General features: G+C 52.6%; 1 protein-coding gene across 5 annotated transcripts; it reads right to left on the bottom strand.

Moving 5' to 3' along the window:
• Window positions 1-5,541: 5,541 nt before the first annotated feature.
• Window positions 5,542-13,925, bottom strand: Ppp1r26 (protein phosphatase 1, regulatory subunit 26). Of its 5 annotated transcripts, none has more exons than NM_001427208.1 (4): window positions 13,861-13,925; window positions 12,826-12,922; window positions 11,949-12,149; window positions 5,542-10,634 (listed from the first exon to the last, which is right to left on the bottom strand). In NM_001427208.1, the coding sequence occupies exon 4, from the start codon at window positions 10,574-10,576 to the stop codon at window positions 7,079-7,081; it is 3,498 nt and encodes a 1,165-aa protein (NP_001414137.1). In that variant the 5' UTR covers window positions 10,577-10,634; window positions 11,949-12,149; window positions 12,826-12,922; window positions 13,861-13,925; the 3' UTR covers window positions 5,542-7,078. The 5 variants fall into 5 exon arrangements, with proteins under 5 accessions (NP_001414137.1, XP_038962078.1, XP_038962077.1 ...); XM_039106150.2 differs by lacking the exon at window positions 13,861-13,925 and adding an exon at window positions 13,449-13,852 and having other exon boundaries at window positions 5,545-10,634; XM_039106149.2 differs by lacking the exon at window positions 13,861-13,925 and adding an exon at window positions 13,460-13,852 and having other exon boundaries at window positions 5,545-10,634; window positions 12,826-12,937.
• Between the last annotated feature and the right edge of the window lie 909 nt (window positions 13,926-14,834).

Genomic DNA, 14,834 nt, shown 5'->3' with positions numbered 1-14,834 from the left:
TGTGTGTGTGCATGTGTGCTCCTTCACCTGGATGTACACAGTGAGGCTGTATTCTGCCATGTGTGCATGTGTGCATGTGTGCATATGTATGTGCATGTGTGCATATGTGTGTGCATGTGTGCATATGTGTGTGCATGTGTGCGTTTGTGTGTGCATGTGTGCATATGTGTGTGCATGTGTGCATGTGTGCATGCCAGAGGCTGACATCTGTTGTCTTCTGTTATTGCTCTTCACCTTGTCCTGAGACAGGGTCCCTCACAGAACCTGGAGCCTGGAGATCCAGTTTTGGCTGGACTGACTGGCCAGTGAATCCCCTGCATCAGCTGGTGTTTGTCTTTCAGTGTTAGGGTTAGAGATGTATGCCTCTGTGCCTGCCTGGGAATCCAAACTCAGGTCCCCAGGTTTGTGAGACAAACGCTTTACCCACTGAACCACCTCTCCACTCCTGATTGTTTTTTTCAAACTTCATTCCCAAAAATGAGGTCTTCTCACTACTGGAAATCTGGGAAGGGTTAAGCTCAGAAAGAAGAAATCCTAACACACAGTCATTAATGTTTTGTTCACAGAAATTAAACACCCTAGTTTTTTCTCTTCAGTATTATTAATGCACAAAGTAAACCTTTGGCAACAGTCTTAATGTCTAACTTGGAGTGGAAATGCTTTCCAGAAAGAAAATCGATTGGTTTAATTAAAAAGCTATGAGCTGAGGCCGATGCCAGGATCTTCAGACTGCCCCTCTGAGGTAGAAACAAGGAAGCTAGGGTGTCCAAATGAAAAGTCGGTCTTGTTTTATTTTGTACTATTTATTTAGGGATTTGAGGAGGTGATCCATGCCTTTAATCTCAGCACTAGGGAGGCTGAAGCAGAGGCAGGCAGATCTCTGTGAGTTTGAGGCCAGCCTGGTCTACGTAGCCAGTTCTAGGATGGGCGGAGCTCCACAGAGAGACTCTGTCTCCAAACGATTTTCTTTTTAAATTTAAGGTCTGGAGAGATGACTCAGTGTTAAGGGAACTGGTTACTTTTTCAGAGGGCATGAGCTCAATTCCTAGCACCCACATGGTGACTCTCAGCTCTAACTGCGGCTGTACAGCCTCTGAAGCACCATGTACCACACACACTTAGATGCAGAGAAAACATATATACACATAGACAAATTTATCATTTGTGTACACATGCATGCCTTCATGAGTTTGTGCACCACATGAGTGCAGGGGCCTAAAGAATCTAGAAGAGGGGTCCCCGAGCTGAAGTTACAGGAGGCTGTGAGCCACTTTATTAGGAACTGAACCTGGGTCATCAGAAAGTGCCGTACTGCTCTTCCCTGCGCAGCCATCGCTCCAGCCCCTGAATCAATCCATTTGTGGCTTTTCGAGACAAGAGTCTCTCTACATATCCCTGGCCAGCATAGAATCAACTATGAAAACTAGGTTGGCTTTGAATTTACAGAAGCGAACCTGCCTCTGTCTCTCATGAGCTGGGATTAAAGTTGTGAACCATTAGGTTCTTGCTGAAAATAGGTGGAATGGTTTCATATGCTCGGCCCAGGGAGCAGCACAATTAGAAGGTGTCGCCCTGTTGGAGTAGGTGTGTCACTCTGGGTGTAGGTTTTAATACCCTAGTCCTAGCTTCCTGGAAGTCAGTATTCTGCTAGCAGCCTTCAGATGAAGATGGAGAACTCTCAGCTCCTCCTGCACCATGCCTGCCTGGATGCTGCCATGTTCCCACCTTGATGATACTGGACTGAACCTCTGAACCTGTCAGCCCCACCCAATTAAATGTTGTCCTTATAAGAGTTGCCTTGGCCATGGTGTCAGTTCACAGTAAAACCCTAACTAAGACAACCAGCACAGCAAGCTGCAAAAGGGAAAATATAAAATATATGGTTTGAGTATTAAAGGGGCACCAGGAAGTGGAATGGAGCTGAATCCTGTGTTCAAGGACATTAAATTGAATTAAGGGAGTAGTGACCTTGAGGCTAAGTTTAGATCCAGGCATGACAGTATAAACCTTTAATCTCAGGAGGCAAAGACAAGCAGATCTCTGAGTTCCAGGCAAGCCTAGAACAGACAAAGTTCTAGGTAAAGAAAAACTTGGCTGGGGATTTAGCTCAGTGGTAGAGCGCTTACCTAGGAAGCACAAGGCCCTGGGTTCGGTCCCCAGCTCCGAAAAAAAGAACCAAAAAAAAAAAAAAAAAAAGAAAAAAAAGAAAAAAAGAAAAAAAAGAAAAACTTAAATCCAGGCTTGGTGGAGCACACCTTTAATCCTGGTCCTTAGGAGACGGGCTAGCAGATCTCGGAGTTCAAAGTCAGTTTACACAGCAAGTTCCAGGCAGTGAAAGGAGTTGGAAAACAGAAAGCTGGTGATAGTGTAATAGAACAAGGGGGCCAGCCATGTTCCAGTCCCGGCAAGCAGCAGAGCTCAGCAGCTTTGGCCACATGGCTTTGGCTTTGGCTTTACACTCCAGAATAGAAAGGACTTCTGGGGCAATTGATGCTGGTTAGCTAAGAAATTAGTGGTGGTTAAGAAGAGACCAGCATGGGCTGGAGAGATGGCTCAGTGGTTAAGAGCACCGACTGCTCTTCCCAAGGTCCTGAGTTCAAATCCCAGCAACCACATGGTGGCTCACAACCATCTGAAATTAGTCTGATGCCCTCTTCTGGTGTGTCTGAAGATAGCGACAGTGTAATCATAATATATAATAAATAAATAAAATGTTTAAAAAAAAAAAAAAAAGAAGAGACCAGCATCACCGAGGTGAAATTTTCCGGGGAGTTTTTTCTAAGAACACAAAGAAGCTGTGTTCCAGAGATAGCCAAAGTTGTACCTCGTGCTGTGGCTGGACTTGGTAATGTAAGAGTCGCCCAGGTGGTACTGGTTTTGAAGGCATGAAGGGGTCATGGAGAGCAGCTGAGGCTGGGCACTGTGAGAGGCCACGGAAGGCCATTGGTGAAGATGCAGCCTCAGTTGCAATTGATGGCCCAGGACTGAATGGCTCATATAAAGGAGTTGAGGCTTGGCACCATGAAGAGAGCCTAGGAGAGGCTATGGGTGAAGCCTAGGTGCTGTGGAAGACCCCAGTGTATTGGAGATGCCAGGGCCATGGGGTGATCACCAAGAACAGCAGCGGCAATGAAGTGGATCAACCTGAGCTTAGAGTGCTACAGAGGGCAGAGGTGGAGAAGAGACACCAGCCCTTTGGAGATGCCCAGAAGATCATGCGTGGATTCCAGACATTAAAACAAGGAGCTGTAACATTGAAGTTGCCTTGGAGACCCTAAGATGCCAGAGCTGTGGGCTATCTGCTGAGGAAAGCCGCTAACAGGGAGTGGAACCCGCCCAGGAGAAAGAAGTTGTTGCAGTCAACAAAGATGCAAAAGGAGGTGGAAATGTGAAGAGGGCTTTGACATCAGACATGGAGATGCGGAGTTTGGAGTTTGCCCAGCTGGCTTCCTGTCCTGCTTGGAGGACTACAGTTAGGGGCTTGGATGGATCTCAGAAGAGACTTGAACACTGTTGAGACTGCTCTAGACTGTGGGACTTTGGAAGTTGGACTAATTGTATTTTGCATTATGCTATGCTTAGGTGTGGCCCCAGAGACTCATATGTTTGGACAAGCCTATAGGGCCAGGGAGTGGAATGTGCTGGTTTGTATATGCCTAGCCAGAAGAATGGTACTATTAGAAGGTGTGGCTTTGTTGGAGTAGGTGTGTCACTATGGGCATGAGCTTTAAGACCCTCATCCTTGCTTCCTGGAAGCCAGTATTCTGCTAGCAGCCTTCAGATGAAGATGTAGGACTTTCAGCTCCTCCTGCACCATGCCTGCCTGAATGCTGCCATGTTCCTACCTTGATGTTACAGGTTACTTCTGAACCTGTAAGCCAGCCCCAGTTAAATGTTGTTGTTTAATTGCCTTGGTCATGGTGTCTGTTCACAGCAGTAAAACCCCAACTAAGACAATAGGTTAACAATCATTAAAAATATTCGTTAAATGCCACCAGCCCTTTTCTGTTTAGCCTCTCCTGTTTCCACATTACTGAGGATGATCTTGAACTTCTGACCCCTGTCTCAACCTCCTGAATGCTGGGGTGACAGGCGTCCACTGCTACACTTGGTTTGTGTGGTACTGAACTCAGCTGTGTATCTTCTGTGGAAAGAAGAAGGCCACAGGAGCCAAGTGCTGTGGAGAGGGGATACCTTCCCAGCAGCCATCCTGCAGAGCATGAGGCTAGCCCAGGGTGACTGAGCTGGCCTGCTGTGGGATGAGGTGGACTTGTCTCAGCAACTGAGGGCTGGACTGTCCCCACTTCCAAAACCCAGGGTAATATGGGGCCAGGGCTAGGATTGTCAGCTGGCAAACAAAATGTGGGTTGGCACAGGGACCAAGCTTGCCTGCGGGCTGTGTGGGCTTCATTTTGGCACTACGGTTGGGCGCTGAATTGCTTTAATTGGCCATGTCCAATAAAATGCTTTTGAAAGTACAAAGCTGACAAAAGTACAAAGGTAGACAATGCCTGGAAAGCAAAAAAAAAAAAAAGCAAAACCAAAAAACCTTTGATGTCATTTACCCCTCTTACTCCATTTCCTGTTTGTATAACAAATTATCTTAGGTGTATGGAGGATAGAAGTTTGGTGGCTCGGGCTTCTAGAGCCTCCCTAGGCCGTCCATATCAAGGCCCTGCTGTCTGCTGAGCCCCTGCAAGGCCCTCACTCTGGACTAGAACAGGAAGAGGCAACACAAGGAGGCAGAACAGGCCAGCTGAATCAGGTCTCTGACAAAGCCACTAGAACTACAACAGAAGCATTTATCCAAGTTCCGATCGCAGTGGTGATGTGACCAGCTGCTTCGTGATCCTGCCACTGGCTTCCCCCGCTGTGATGGGCTGTATCTCTGAACCGAACCAGAATCAACCCTGAAGTTGCTTCTGTCAAGAGCATTTTATCACAGGGGCAGGACAAGAAACCAAGATACCGGTGTGCATGTGGGACTTGCTGGCCATAACTGACCAATGATACAGCCCTCAACCCAAGGGTGATGTCCTTCCCAGAGTCAGGAACCGCTTCTCTGTTGCACACAGCACAGCAGACTTGGAAGGAAGCATTACATATCCTGGGTTCAGGAGACTGGACCGGTGCCATCCCCATTGTCTGAGTTAGAATAGCTGTTGCTGTGAAGAGACACTATGACCAAGCCAACTCTTATAAAGGACATTTGATTGGGGCTGGCGCACAGGTTTAGAGGTTCAACCATTATCATCATGGTGGGAAGCATGGAGTGGAGAGTTCTACATCTTGACCTGAAGGCCACTAGAAGACTTGCCTTCAGATAGCTGGGAGGAGGTTCTCAAAGCCCACCCCTATAGTGACACACCTCCTTCAACAAGGCCAAACCTAATAGTGCCACTCCCTGGGCCAAGCATATTCAAACCAGCAGACATGGAAGGGAGCAGGAACAGGACTGAGGGACACTGTTTCAGGACGTGACACTGTTTGCCCCACTCAAGCCAGGCTATGTTTATAGACCCTCCCAAACAAAGGACAAGCTAATTTGTGGATAGTACTTCGTTTATTCATTAGAAAAACAAAAAACAAAACTGGACGGGCCTTATATACAAAATAAGATGTTTTTTTGTTTTCAAGGCTTAAAAGCACTCTAAAAATTTAAGGTGGGAACACGGATGACACACAAAGACGTTTCTTCCAGAAACACATGAACAAGTATGCATAATAGATGTTATTATACACAGATCCAGATCATTTAGGACCAAAATGGGACCCTAGAGCTCTACACCACGTCAAAGCTCCAACATGGCAGACACAGAGAATGGTGGGGGTATGTGCCAGCATTTGGGCACAGAAGTGATCTACAATTCAGACCCAGGTACATAAAGTAGAAAACTCACTTCCATGGTAGAATACCAACAGAATTCAGCCACAAGGTAGACACACAGCAATCCAGTATACTGAGCTGCAGAACTCAGGGGAGACAGGTGTAGTCACAGCGCAGATGTAATCCTCACATCTGGGGTCCAGCACATCCTCAGCGCCAAGGTGTATCACTCTGCCTGACTCCCAAGACTCCGATGCCTGCAGCCTGGCCTTAGCACTGGCCAAGCCCTTCTTCCCTGGGTAGGAGCAGGGTTGCAGAAAGCCATGCAGACCGCTGGTGTTTCCAGGGCTGGGGCTCACCATCACAGGTGGCTAAGGTGTTTGGGGACCAAGTCATCTCATGGCCTCAATACTCTCCCATACAGATCAAGATAAGGACAGTCAAAAGGAATGTGGGATCTCCTTTTAGAGCCACGATTAAAAGCGAATCTGTAGCTCACACATGAAGGGGTTTATATGGATGTTAAGGACCCCCCAGCAACCGGATACTGGATGATCTGGGCTCAGCTGAACTACAGAGCCAGTAGCCGGATTCCCACCCTACACAGGGGTGGTTGGTTAGCTATTTGCTGGCTGCTGTGCTTTGAAATGCTATCCAATTACAGGCCATGACTACAGCATCCAGAGACAGCGTCTGGCCCAGTGGTATCCCGACACACCTCAACCACATTGGCACGTCCAAGGTGGATAGCTGCTATCTCCAGCCTGAATACTTGCCCTAGAAATGGTGACCGGTTCCAGCCTCTGTCTCTGACCCTCACAGGGACACTTGGAACCAAGTGTTTACTCATCTACCATACATGCACGGAGAGCACAGAGGCGTTGCAGCTAGGAACACCCTGCAAGACTGAACAACGTTCTCAAAAAGTATTTTGTACAGCACTTTTAAAATAATTTACAAAAATCCCTACAAAACCTATTATGTACCAGGACACATTCATTAAATAAAAATGTCATTTGAAGTTAGTGTACATATTTATACAGGGGCAGGGGGTGCTGCATGGAAGGGACCCAAGTTTTGCTCTTTAACTGTCAGGACCCCCTACTTCTACTCTATGCTGCCTCACACACACACACAGGCATACATAGGCAGACATACACACAGGCACACGCACACAGACAGGCAAACACACACGCACATCATATAAGACACAAGCACTGCTTCCCATGGCTATGGCAAGAGCCATGTCTGTCACAACTTGAGGCCTTTACTGCTCACTGTGGCACTGCCCCCATCCTCCACGGAGGTGTCACTGAATTCGCTGGCATCACTGCCCAAGGTCTCCTGGTCCTGCTGCTCCCTGTCAACCCTGTGCCGATATCTCAGGTCTAGGACTTTGTCCTCAGAGCCAGAATTCCTCCTGTCCTGCTGTCTCAGGGTCCCCTGAGCCTTCCGGCTTGGCCAGTTCCCACTGTCCTTCATTAGCAAGCGTGGGCTTCCAAATACAGGGTTGTGGCCAGGCTGGGTCTCCCTGAAGGCTGAGAAAGCTGGACCCTGCAGAGGTAGGCCCAGATTGGGGCTGAAGAAGCCAGCCTGCTTGCCTCCCCAGGAAACATTCTTCCCAAAGTGGAAGAGCTGCGTGGAAAGGAAAGGCAGGCCCTTCCTGGGGCCTGAGGAGAGGCTGGGTGGGTCCCCAGCCTGTGGTGTGGTCCCCTTTTCTTTCTCACCCCGAAAGACCCCTGTCCACACTGTGCCTTGACCCGAGTTCAGCATCCATGGGCTGGAGAGCCTGCTCTGCTGTGCAAAATCACTCCAAGGGAGGGAGAGGTCAGCCTGGGACCCGGGGTTGGGGGTTAGCAAGTTCTGACTGCCACAGTTCAGGTGAAAGGTCCCCTTGGTGCTTCCAGCCTCGGTACCCACTGTGGCACAGCTGGGCAGCTGACCGAACACACTTTCTGCCATTGCAGTCTGGATCCCCTGTGGGCTGTGGTCTTTGTGAACGTTAGCACTTTTCCTGCTGGGTAGAGAGGCTTTGGCAGAGCTGTTCTTGCTGGTGTTCTTGGGTAGTGCTGGCTCGCTTCGGCCCAGGGCAGAGGTGAGGTGGGTGGCCTGCTCCGCACGGAGGGCACCCCTCCCAGTCTGGCTCAAGAGGCTGGTTGCCTGTGTCCGAGCTCTCTCTGGGCCTCTCCTTCCTTCTGCCAGCTGAGGGGTTCCCCTGGCTTTTTGGCTCCGTGTGCACACTCCAGGCTGCAACCCCAGCGTTGGCTCTTTCCTACAGGCCATCTCCGGCTTGGCAGGGACTCCTTGAGGTTCCGCGTTGCGTACAGACTCCTTGGCCTTTTCTGCCAAAAACCTCCTGATCTCCAGCTCAATGCTGTCATCACTGTCCACTGCGCTGTCCTCAGATGTGGGGCTGGAGGCTGAAGGAGGGTGGCCACTGGCTCCTGTGTCCTTGGAGGGAGGAGCCCCTTCTGGACTTTTCCTCCTGGGGAGAAAGGTGGGGATGGCATCTTCAACCCCTATGCCACCCAGCTTCCCCCTCTCTGTCACGCTGCTGCAGGTGCTTCCTGGGCTTCTCCCTGGGCCATCTTTGTTGTCCCCTCTGCACTTGTGCAGACAGCTCCGTAGTGCCTGCTGTCTGTGGTCTTTCCAGTCCCCTGGAAGGCTGCTCAGTTTCTCCCCACACCGAGTCTCTGTGCTGCCAAATCTGACCTTCTTACACGAAGCCCGTGGGTCTCGGCCCCTCTTCCTAAACTTCCGCTTGGATCTTAACAAGTCCTTGATGGCCATGTCCAGGTCCTCGTCACTGTCCAGAGAACTGCTCTTATCCTCAGAGCTTTCTTTCTCACTGGCCTTCCCAAGGGCTCCATGGCCTTGTGATAGGTGTGTGTCACTGAGCCCAACTATCCTGGAAGAGACAGGCGGGTCCTTGGCTTCAGCCTCTCCTCCTGGGGTCTCTGTGATTTTGCTCTGCCCGAGAGGGTCCCACCCATCATGGCCATGCTGGACCTTCCCCTGGATGTGGTCACCATCCTGGGCGCTTTCTCTACCCTCCCTTATTTTCTTGGGCACTGTGGTGCTGCCCCCACCTCTCCGTTTCCGTTTGAAGCCCAGAGGGAGATCTGGTGTTTTAGCCTTGGGGACGCCAGGCTGGCCGCTGGGGCCAGGTGAGGGCAGTGGACCCTGGGCAGGCTGAGGACTCCCTACTTGTGCCTTGAGGGCCAAAAAGGTCCGGATCTCCTGCTCGATGCTGTCGTCACTGTCAACGTTGCTGCTGTCACCTTCAGAGCGGGGAGGCATAGGTTGGGGACAGAAGAGTAGGTTCCTGGATGGTGGCCTGTCATGTCCTTCCATGGGGGCTGGCAGGATGGTCTTGGAGATGTCCAGGATTGCTTCTGCGCACATCAGCTCAGTGGATGTGTCTGCTAGGCATGAGGCCTGGTGCAGCACAGCGTCACTTTTGGCAGCTGTGTGTCCTGGAGATACAGAGGTTCTCGAATCTGTTAGGAGCTTAGAGAGGGGGTCAGGGTGGAGGCCCCCCTGGGTGGTGTCTATAACCTTTGGAACTGCCACCTTTTTCTTGCTAGGGGGTCTCCTGTGGGCTTCAGGCAAGGCACTTGGCTGGGTACTACCAGGGCTTTCCTCTTTCGGCTGGGCTCTCAGAGGTTGGTCCCCACTGGCCTCCTTCCTGGTTTTCTCTAGCTGGTACAGCTGAATGGCTTCCTCAATGCCGTCGTCACTGCTGGAGTCCGATGTCTGGTGCACAGGGGCTGAGCTCCTGATACGCTTGCTACGCCTGGCAGGCACACCTCTCCTCATTCCACCCCTGCTCTGGGCAGCCTCTGGTCTGTGGGCGGCCAGCTTTGTGCTCACTGGGGTCTCAGGCTCCGTGGTGAGCTTAGGCTGTGAGTTTCTCGGCTGTGTGCTCACCTTTGTTAACCTGGGAGGTTTTCGGAAGATGAACTCCTTACAGGTTCCTATCAGAGCTGCCCTGGCTGAGGTTTCTCGGTTTCCTCTAAGTCTCGCAGGGTTCTCGTTTGGGCCTGATTTCTTATCCACAGACCCATCACACTTCGGGTGTTCGTGCTGTCTTTTCTCATGAAGAAACTGTTCTATTTCAGCTCGGATGCTCTGTTCAAAGGAGTCCTCGCTGCTCATGCTAGCTGGGGAGGTGGAGCCCTGGTCTTCACTGGCTCCCACAGGAACACTGCCTGAGCCAGGAGTGAGCTGTGAGGGACACGGGATGGGCAGGGCACTGCTGTGGGCAGGCTCTGGGATAGAGGGGACCCCCTGGGACACAGGTCCAGAAGCCCCACCCTTTGCCTTCAGGTACTCTTGGATAGCCTCCTCAATGTCCCGGTCCACCGAGTCATCACTGTCAGAATCCAGCTCTAAGGGACCATGTCTCCCAGCTTCATCTTTCTCCAGGGTGCTGCGGTTTGCAACAAGACCACACGCAGGGAACTCTGGCTGTTCTTTGCACACAGCAGGCTTGGGGGCCAGCCTGGTGTCCCGGGACCTCTCTGCACGTTGGCCTCTCTGTGTGACACGCTCATGGTTCATGCCCAGGGCAGCCTCGTCTCTCTGCAGGGTGCTGATAAGCATCTGTACCCTTGCACTCACTGAAGCCCTGGAGGTGTCCTCTTTAGACTCGGAGAAGCAGTCTGGAAAGCAGAAGCTCCTGGGCTGGCCAAAGGCCTCCCATCTGGATTGGAGCGCCACCACTGGAGGGGCGTTCATGAGGAACATCCTAGCAGGCAGGCTGGGGACTGAGAGGCTGGGCTTATCCGGCAGCCTGTTTCACATCCTGGGAAGAGAGAAAGCACAGTGAAGGCTATAGCTAAGCAGGTACATCCGCACACACCCACGCTGCTACAGGAAACAACACACCTGCGGCTACAGCCTACTGTCTCGTTGGCTGGGGTGGCTTAGGCCAGCCTCTTAGGCCTCAGTTTTGCCAGCTGTACTAGGAGTCACTTCCATCCTGTAGGTGAAGGTTCAGTTAAAAACAAAGTGCGAGGGGCTGGGGATTTAGCTCAGTGGTAGAGCGCTTACCTAGGAAGCGCAAGGCCCTGGGTTCGGTCCCCAGCTCCGGAAAAAAGAACCAAAAAAAAAAAACAAAAAAACAAAGTGCGAACTCCAGCAGCCCTTTCCTTTCCCTTCTGGGTCTGACGACAATAGAAACGCCTTGACCTCCCAGTGTCATCAGAAGCCACAGCAGTCTACAAATGCTTTCTCTGAGCTTTAAGAAGAGTGACTACACACTTGCCCAGGTTTCTGGAAATGGCCAGAAACCTTTAGTCAAAGCTGCACCATGTGAAGGACTCAAAAGACGCTTCCTCAAGCCTTCTGCAGAGTTGCCTGCCCTACACTGTTTTATGTGGAAAACGTCAAATGTGTATTTGACAGATGCTCCTCAAAGGCTGACACCAATTGTGGCCAATTAGCATGAAAGTTGTGCCAACATTTTGGTGTTCCTATCATATGGGCGGGTCTGGACACAGGACTGGGTGGCGTGTAGACAGATCATGGGCTTGTCAGCCCAGATGCCCAGGATGCTATGAAGTGCCACATGTGGTCAGAGCCAGGTCTCTACATATCAGCTAGGCTGGTGTCAGGAACACTAAGAGAGTTCACAGAGTCACCAGAAAGAGGAGCCTTATCTAGGAGGCATTGAGTCATATGGAAAAATACCAGCTGCCCTGTAGAGCTCTCAACTCTTCAGGCTTCTCTGACGCCCTTCTGCCTCCCAGAGATGGAGGAGCGCCTGCAGGACTGAAGGACACAGAGCTGAGTTCCGGGGAGGGAAGGCAGGGAAGGTTGTCCCGCCCCTCACCCAAGGCCAGATGGTAGAGCCTGGCCTGCTGTTTGCTTTGCTTCTATGTTCTGTCCTCTCCACCAACTATTTAACTGGGACCCGCCTTTCTGACAGGCCGTGGTGTGCCGTAGACAGACTGAAATCCCTCCCCCAAGAGTTGGGGCTGGCCATCTAGACCAAAATCTACTCGGGGAGGCAGGCAACAAACTAGAGGACACTGCGAATGCAGCGGCAGCTCGTGGCGATTCCCAATGTGTGCTTCGAGAGTTAAACTAACATAAAAAATAAATCTACTGTAATTACTTGAAAGTCTCAGGAGCACGGCTTCGGGGATGAGATCTTCACTCTTTCGCTCTGTACTTCAGGGCATCTTCCACCAGCTTTTAAAATGGGCTGCGAGGGCTGGGCACGGTGATGCACACTTTCAATCCAAGCACCAGGACAGCCTGGTCTGTACATAGTGAGTTCCTGGCTAGCCAGGGCTCTCTAGTGAGACCAAATTGTCTAAATAAATAAATAAATAAATATCAGCGTTTACTACCGGATTATAATCAGTAACATCTAATTTAGAAACTGAGCACGACTTACAAATACTTTTCCTGTTATGAGGTCATTAATGTAAAGAAAGGCTTGACCAATTGGGGAAAGCTAGCTCTGACACCAACTACATCAACTGCAGCTCATTTGCCTCTCTTGCAAGAGCCACAGGGTGGGAGGTGCTTTCCTCTACCTGAGCTCACATCCTGGCCGGCCAGCCACCTCAACAATAACTTTGTCTTCCTGAGACACCAGGCTCAGGGCAGTGGGAACTAATGGGGAGAGGAACTTCTTCACTGGCTCAGGGACCTACTACAGAAATCACAAAACACTTGCTCAGCTTAACTGTGAAGGGTCTGAGTCAAGTAGGGTATGGTGGAGGTATGTCTTAATTTCAGGTGAAGGCCAGAGGATCTTGAGTTCAAGGCTAGCACTGGTTCCTTACCTATTTCAAAGACAGCATCTGGACTACTGAGATCCAGTCTCAACCCACCAAAGTAAACACGACCAAACGTGCTCTCCTGGGCGGGGCAGGGAGGGGAGGGGCAGGGCGGGTGGGGTGAGTAACATTCCTATCTAACAAGAAGGAGACCATTACAGCAGGTGCAGAGTTGAGGGAACAAATCAGTTTATTTCCACTCACCTGCTCACAGCTTATACGATGGACCCAGAGCTGGGCTTCTCTGACAGTCTCAATGGTTGTTGGTTCAACTACCTGGTCAATCTTGGGAGCTGTCATTCTGGAGAACCATGAACTTCAGAGAGTTAGAAATGTGAGCTGAAGCCAGGATTGGGGCTTTAAGGGGAATCAGGTATTCAGGGTGGTTGTGGGTACAATCAGTCCCTGGACCCCAGCATGGCCTCTGCACTTAAGTTATGATGTAGAGGGCTCTGTACTCCAACTTAAAGTGGGTGTGGATAAGATTTGGTCTTTAGGAGCCAGAGGTGCTGACAAGATTTGGCCATTCCCCGTGCACATTGAAAGCAAGGGGAGACGGATTCCCGCTGCTGCCGGAGAACTGACTGCTCATCTTGCTGCCTGAGAGCAGCTGGAGCAGCAGTCTGGTCTTCAGCAGGTTAATGCCAACCTTCTCCAGGCAGTGGCAGGGCCTCCTGTTGGTCTGTGATCCCACCCATCCATCCTCGGAGTCATTTTCTGGGATCCCAGGTTTAGGGAATCCAGGAGCCTCGAAGCTGCTCATGGCAGGGCGAGAAGGCAGCTTTGAAGGCCAGGCAGGCCTCGGTGACCCGGAGCCCGCCCCTCACCTGAGCCTCACCTGGGCCGGACCTGCGCCCGCTGGCTCTCGAGGAACGCAGGGCGCAACAAGCGCCAGGCACGCGCCGGAGGCGCCTCCCGGGGGCCATGACCCTCTCCCGTGACAGCGACCTGCCCCAGCCACCAACCCGATCCCGACCTCGCACGCCGCGGCCTGCACCGCGAAGCCGGACCAGCTGCCCGCCCGGCGCCCCGCGTCCCGGGAGGCGCCAGGCCCGGAGAGCGGGGAAGCGCGGCCACTAGCGCCCCGCCCTCCCTCGGTCCGGCGCCCGCGGCCACCCCGGAGTCCCTCCGGGACTCAGGGGCCCGGCGCGCCGTGGGAGCGCGGGAGAGGAGGGCGGGGCCGGCGCGGCGAGGGGCGGGGCGACCCCCTCCCCCCGGGCGGTCTCTCCCGCCACCTACCCGCGGCGGCTGCAGCGGCGGCCGCGCTCCGGAAGCCGTGCCCGGTGGCTGGGCATCATGGGAATGGCACGGCCGAGTTCCGGGGGAGGCGCGCGGCCCGGCCGGACCCCCGCCCGCGAGAGCGCGCCCACCTGCACCGCGAGTGCCCGCGCTCGGACACGCACGGCGCGCGGAAGGAGCGCACCGCCCGGCTCGGAAGCGGCCACGGCACCCGCGGGACTCGGAGGCTGCGCGGCGACCCTCCTTGTCCTCCCACCCGGGGCCTGGCGCAGCGCCCGCGCCGAGAGCGTGCGCAGCCCAGGGGTGCTGGAGGTCGCGCGCGTCGCCAAGTTGGACACGGCGAGGGGCGTGGCCGTGGAGAGCAGGAGGGCGGCTGGACCCTCGCACGTACCTTTAACTGCTTTATGCTGGTCCAGATCCAGTGGCCCCCGCGTGCCTGGCATCTGCTCACAGTTGCTCTCCCTGCCCTCAAAGCAGCAGAGGTGTACTTCCTTGCCCGGGGTTTGTTTGCACCCAGCTCAAGATTGCGCTTAGCATGCCTGATGCCTGAGCTGGACACCACGGAGCCTTCTGCCAGGGTCTTTGGTGTCGCCCATAGCTTCTGGACTGCCCAAGTCCCCTTTGTAGAACCGTTCTATACGTCTGTGCACAATGCTCCCTACCCCACCTTAGGCAGACCTCCGACGGTGCTTAGAGATAGGGACCCTGAGGTGAGAAGAACTAAACCGGAGTCATGCAAGATGACCTTGCTGCATGTTCTCACCTGTGGTGTGGAGGAATAGGTGGGGCGGGACTAGCTTCTGCGAACGGAACGCTGTCAGGGTTGTACAGTGGAATTCCTTGGTACTGTGGCACACTCTATGTGACGTCGGAAATCTTCCTAGGTTTCTTTTATTTTTTAGACAGGTCTGGAGATAACTGTGTTGATAATGTCAGGAACAAGCCAGGCTCACCCGGGGCCCCTGGCACGCACC

The sequence above is a fragment of the Rattus norvegicus genome, chromosome 3 (assembly GCF_036323735.1).
Source record: "Rattus norvegicus strain BN/NHsdMcwi chromosome 3, GRCr8, whole genome shotgun sequence".
Taxonomy (NCBI): Eukaryota; Metazoa; Chordata; class Mammalia; order Rodentia; family Muridae; genus Rattus; species Rattus norvegicus.
The sequence above is the reverse complement of the archived record's forward strand: the minus strand, read 5'-3'. Positions and strand labels throughout refer to the sequence as shown.

Excerpts from the sequence above, each read along its gene's own strand:
- Ppp1r26 (NM_001427208.1), bottom strand. The coding sequence starts at position 10,576 with ATGTTCCTCATGAACGCCCCTCCAGTGGTGGCGCTCCAATCCAGATGG.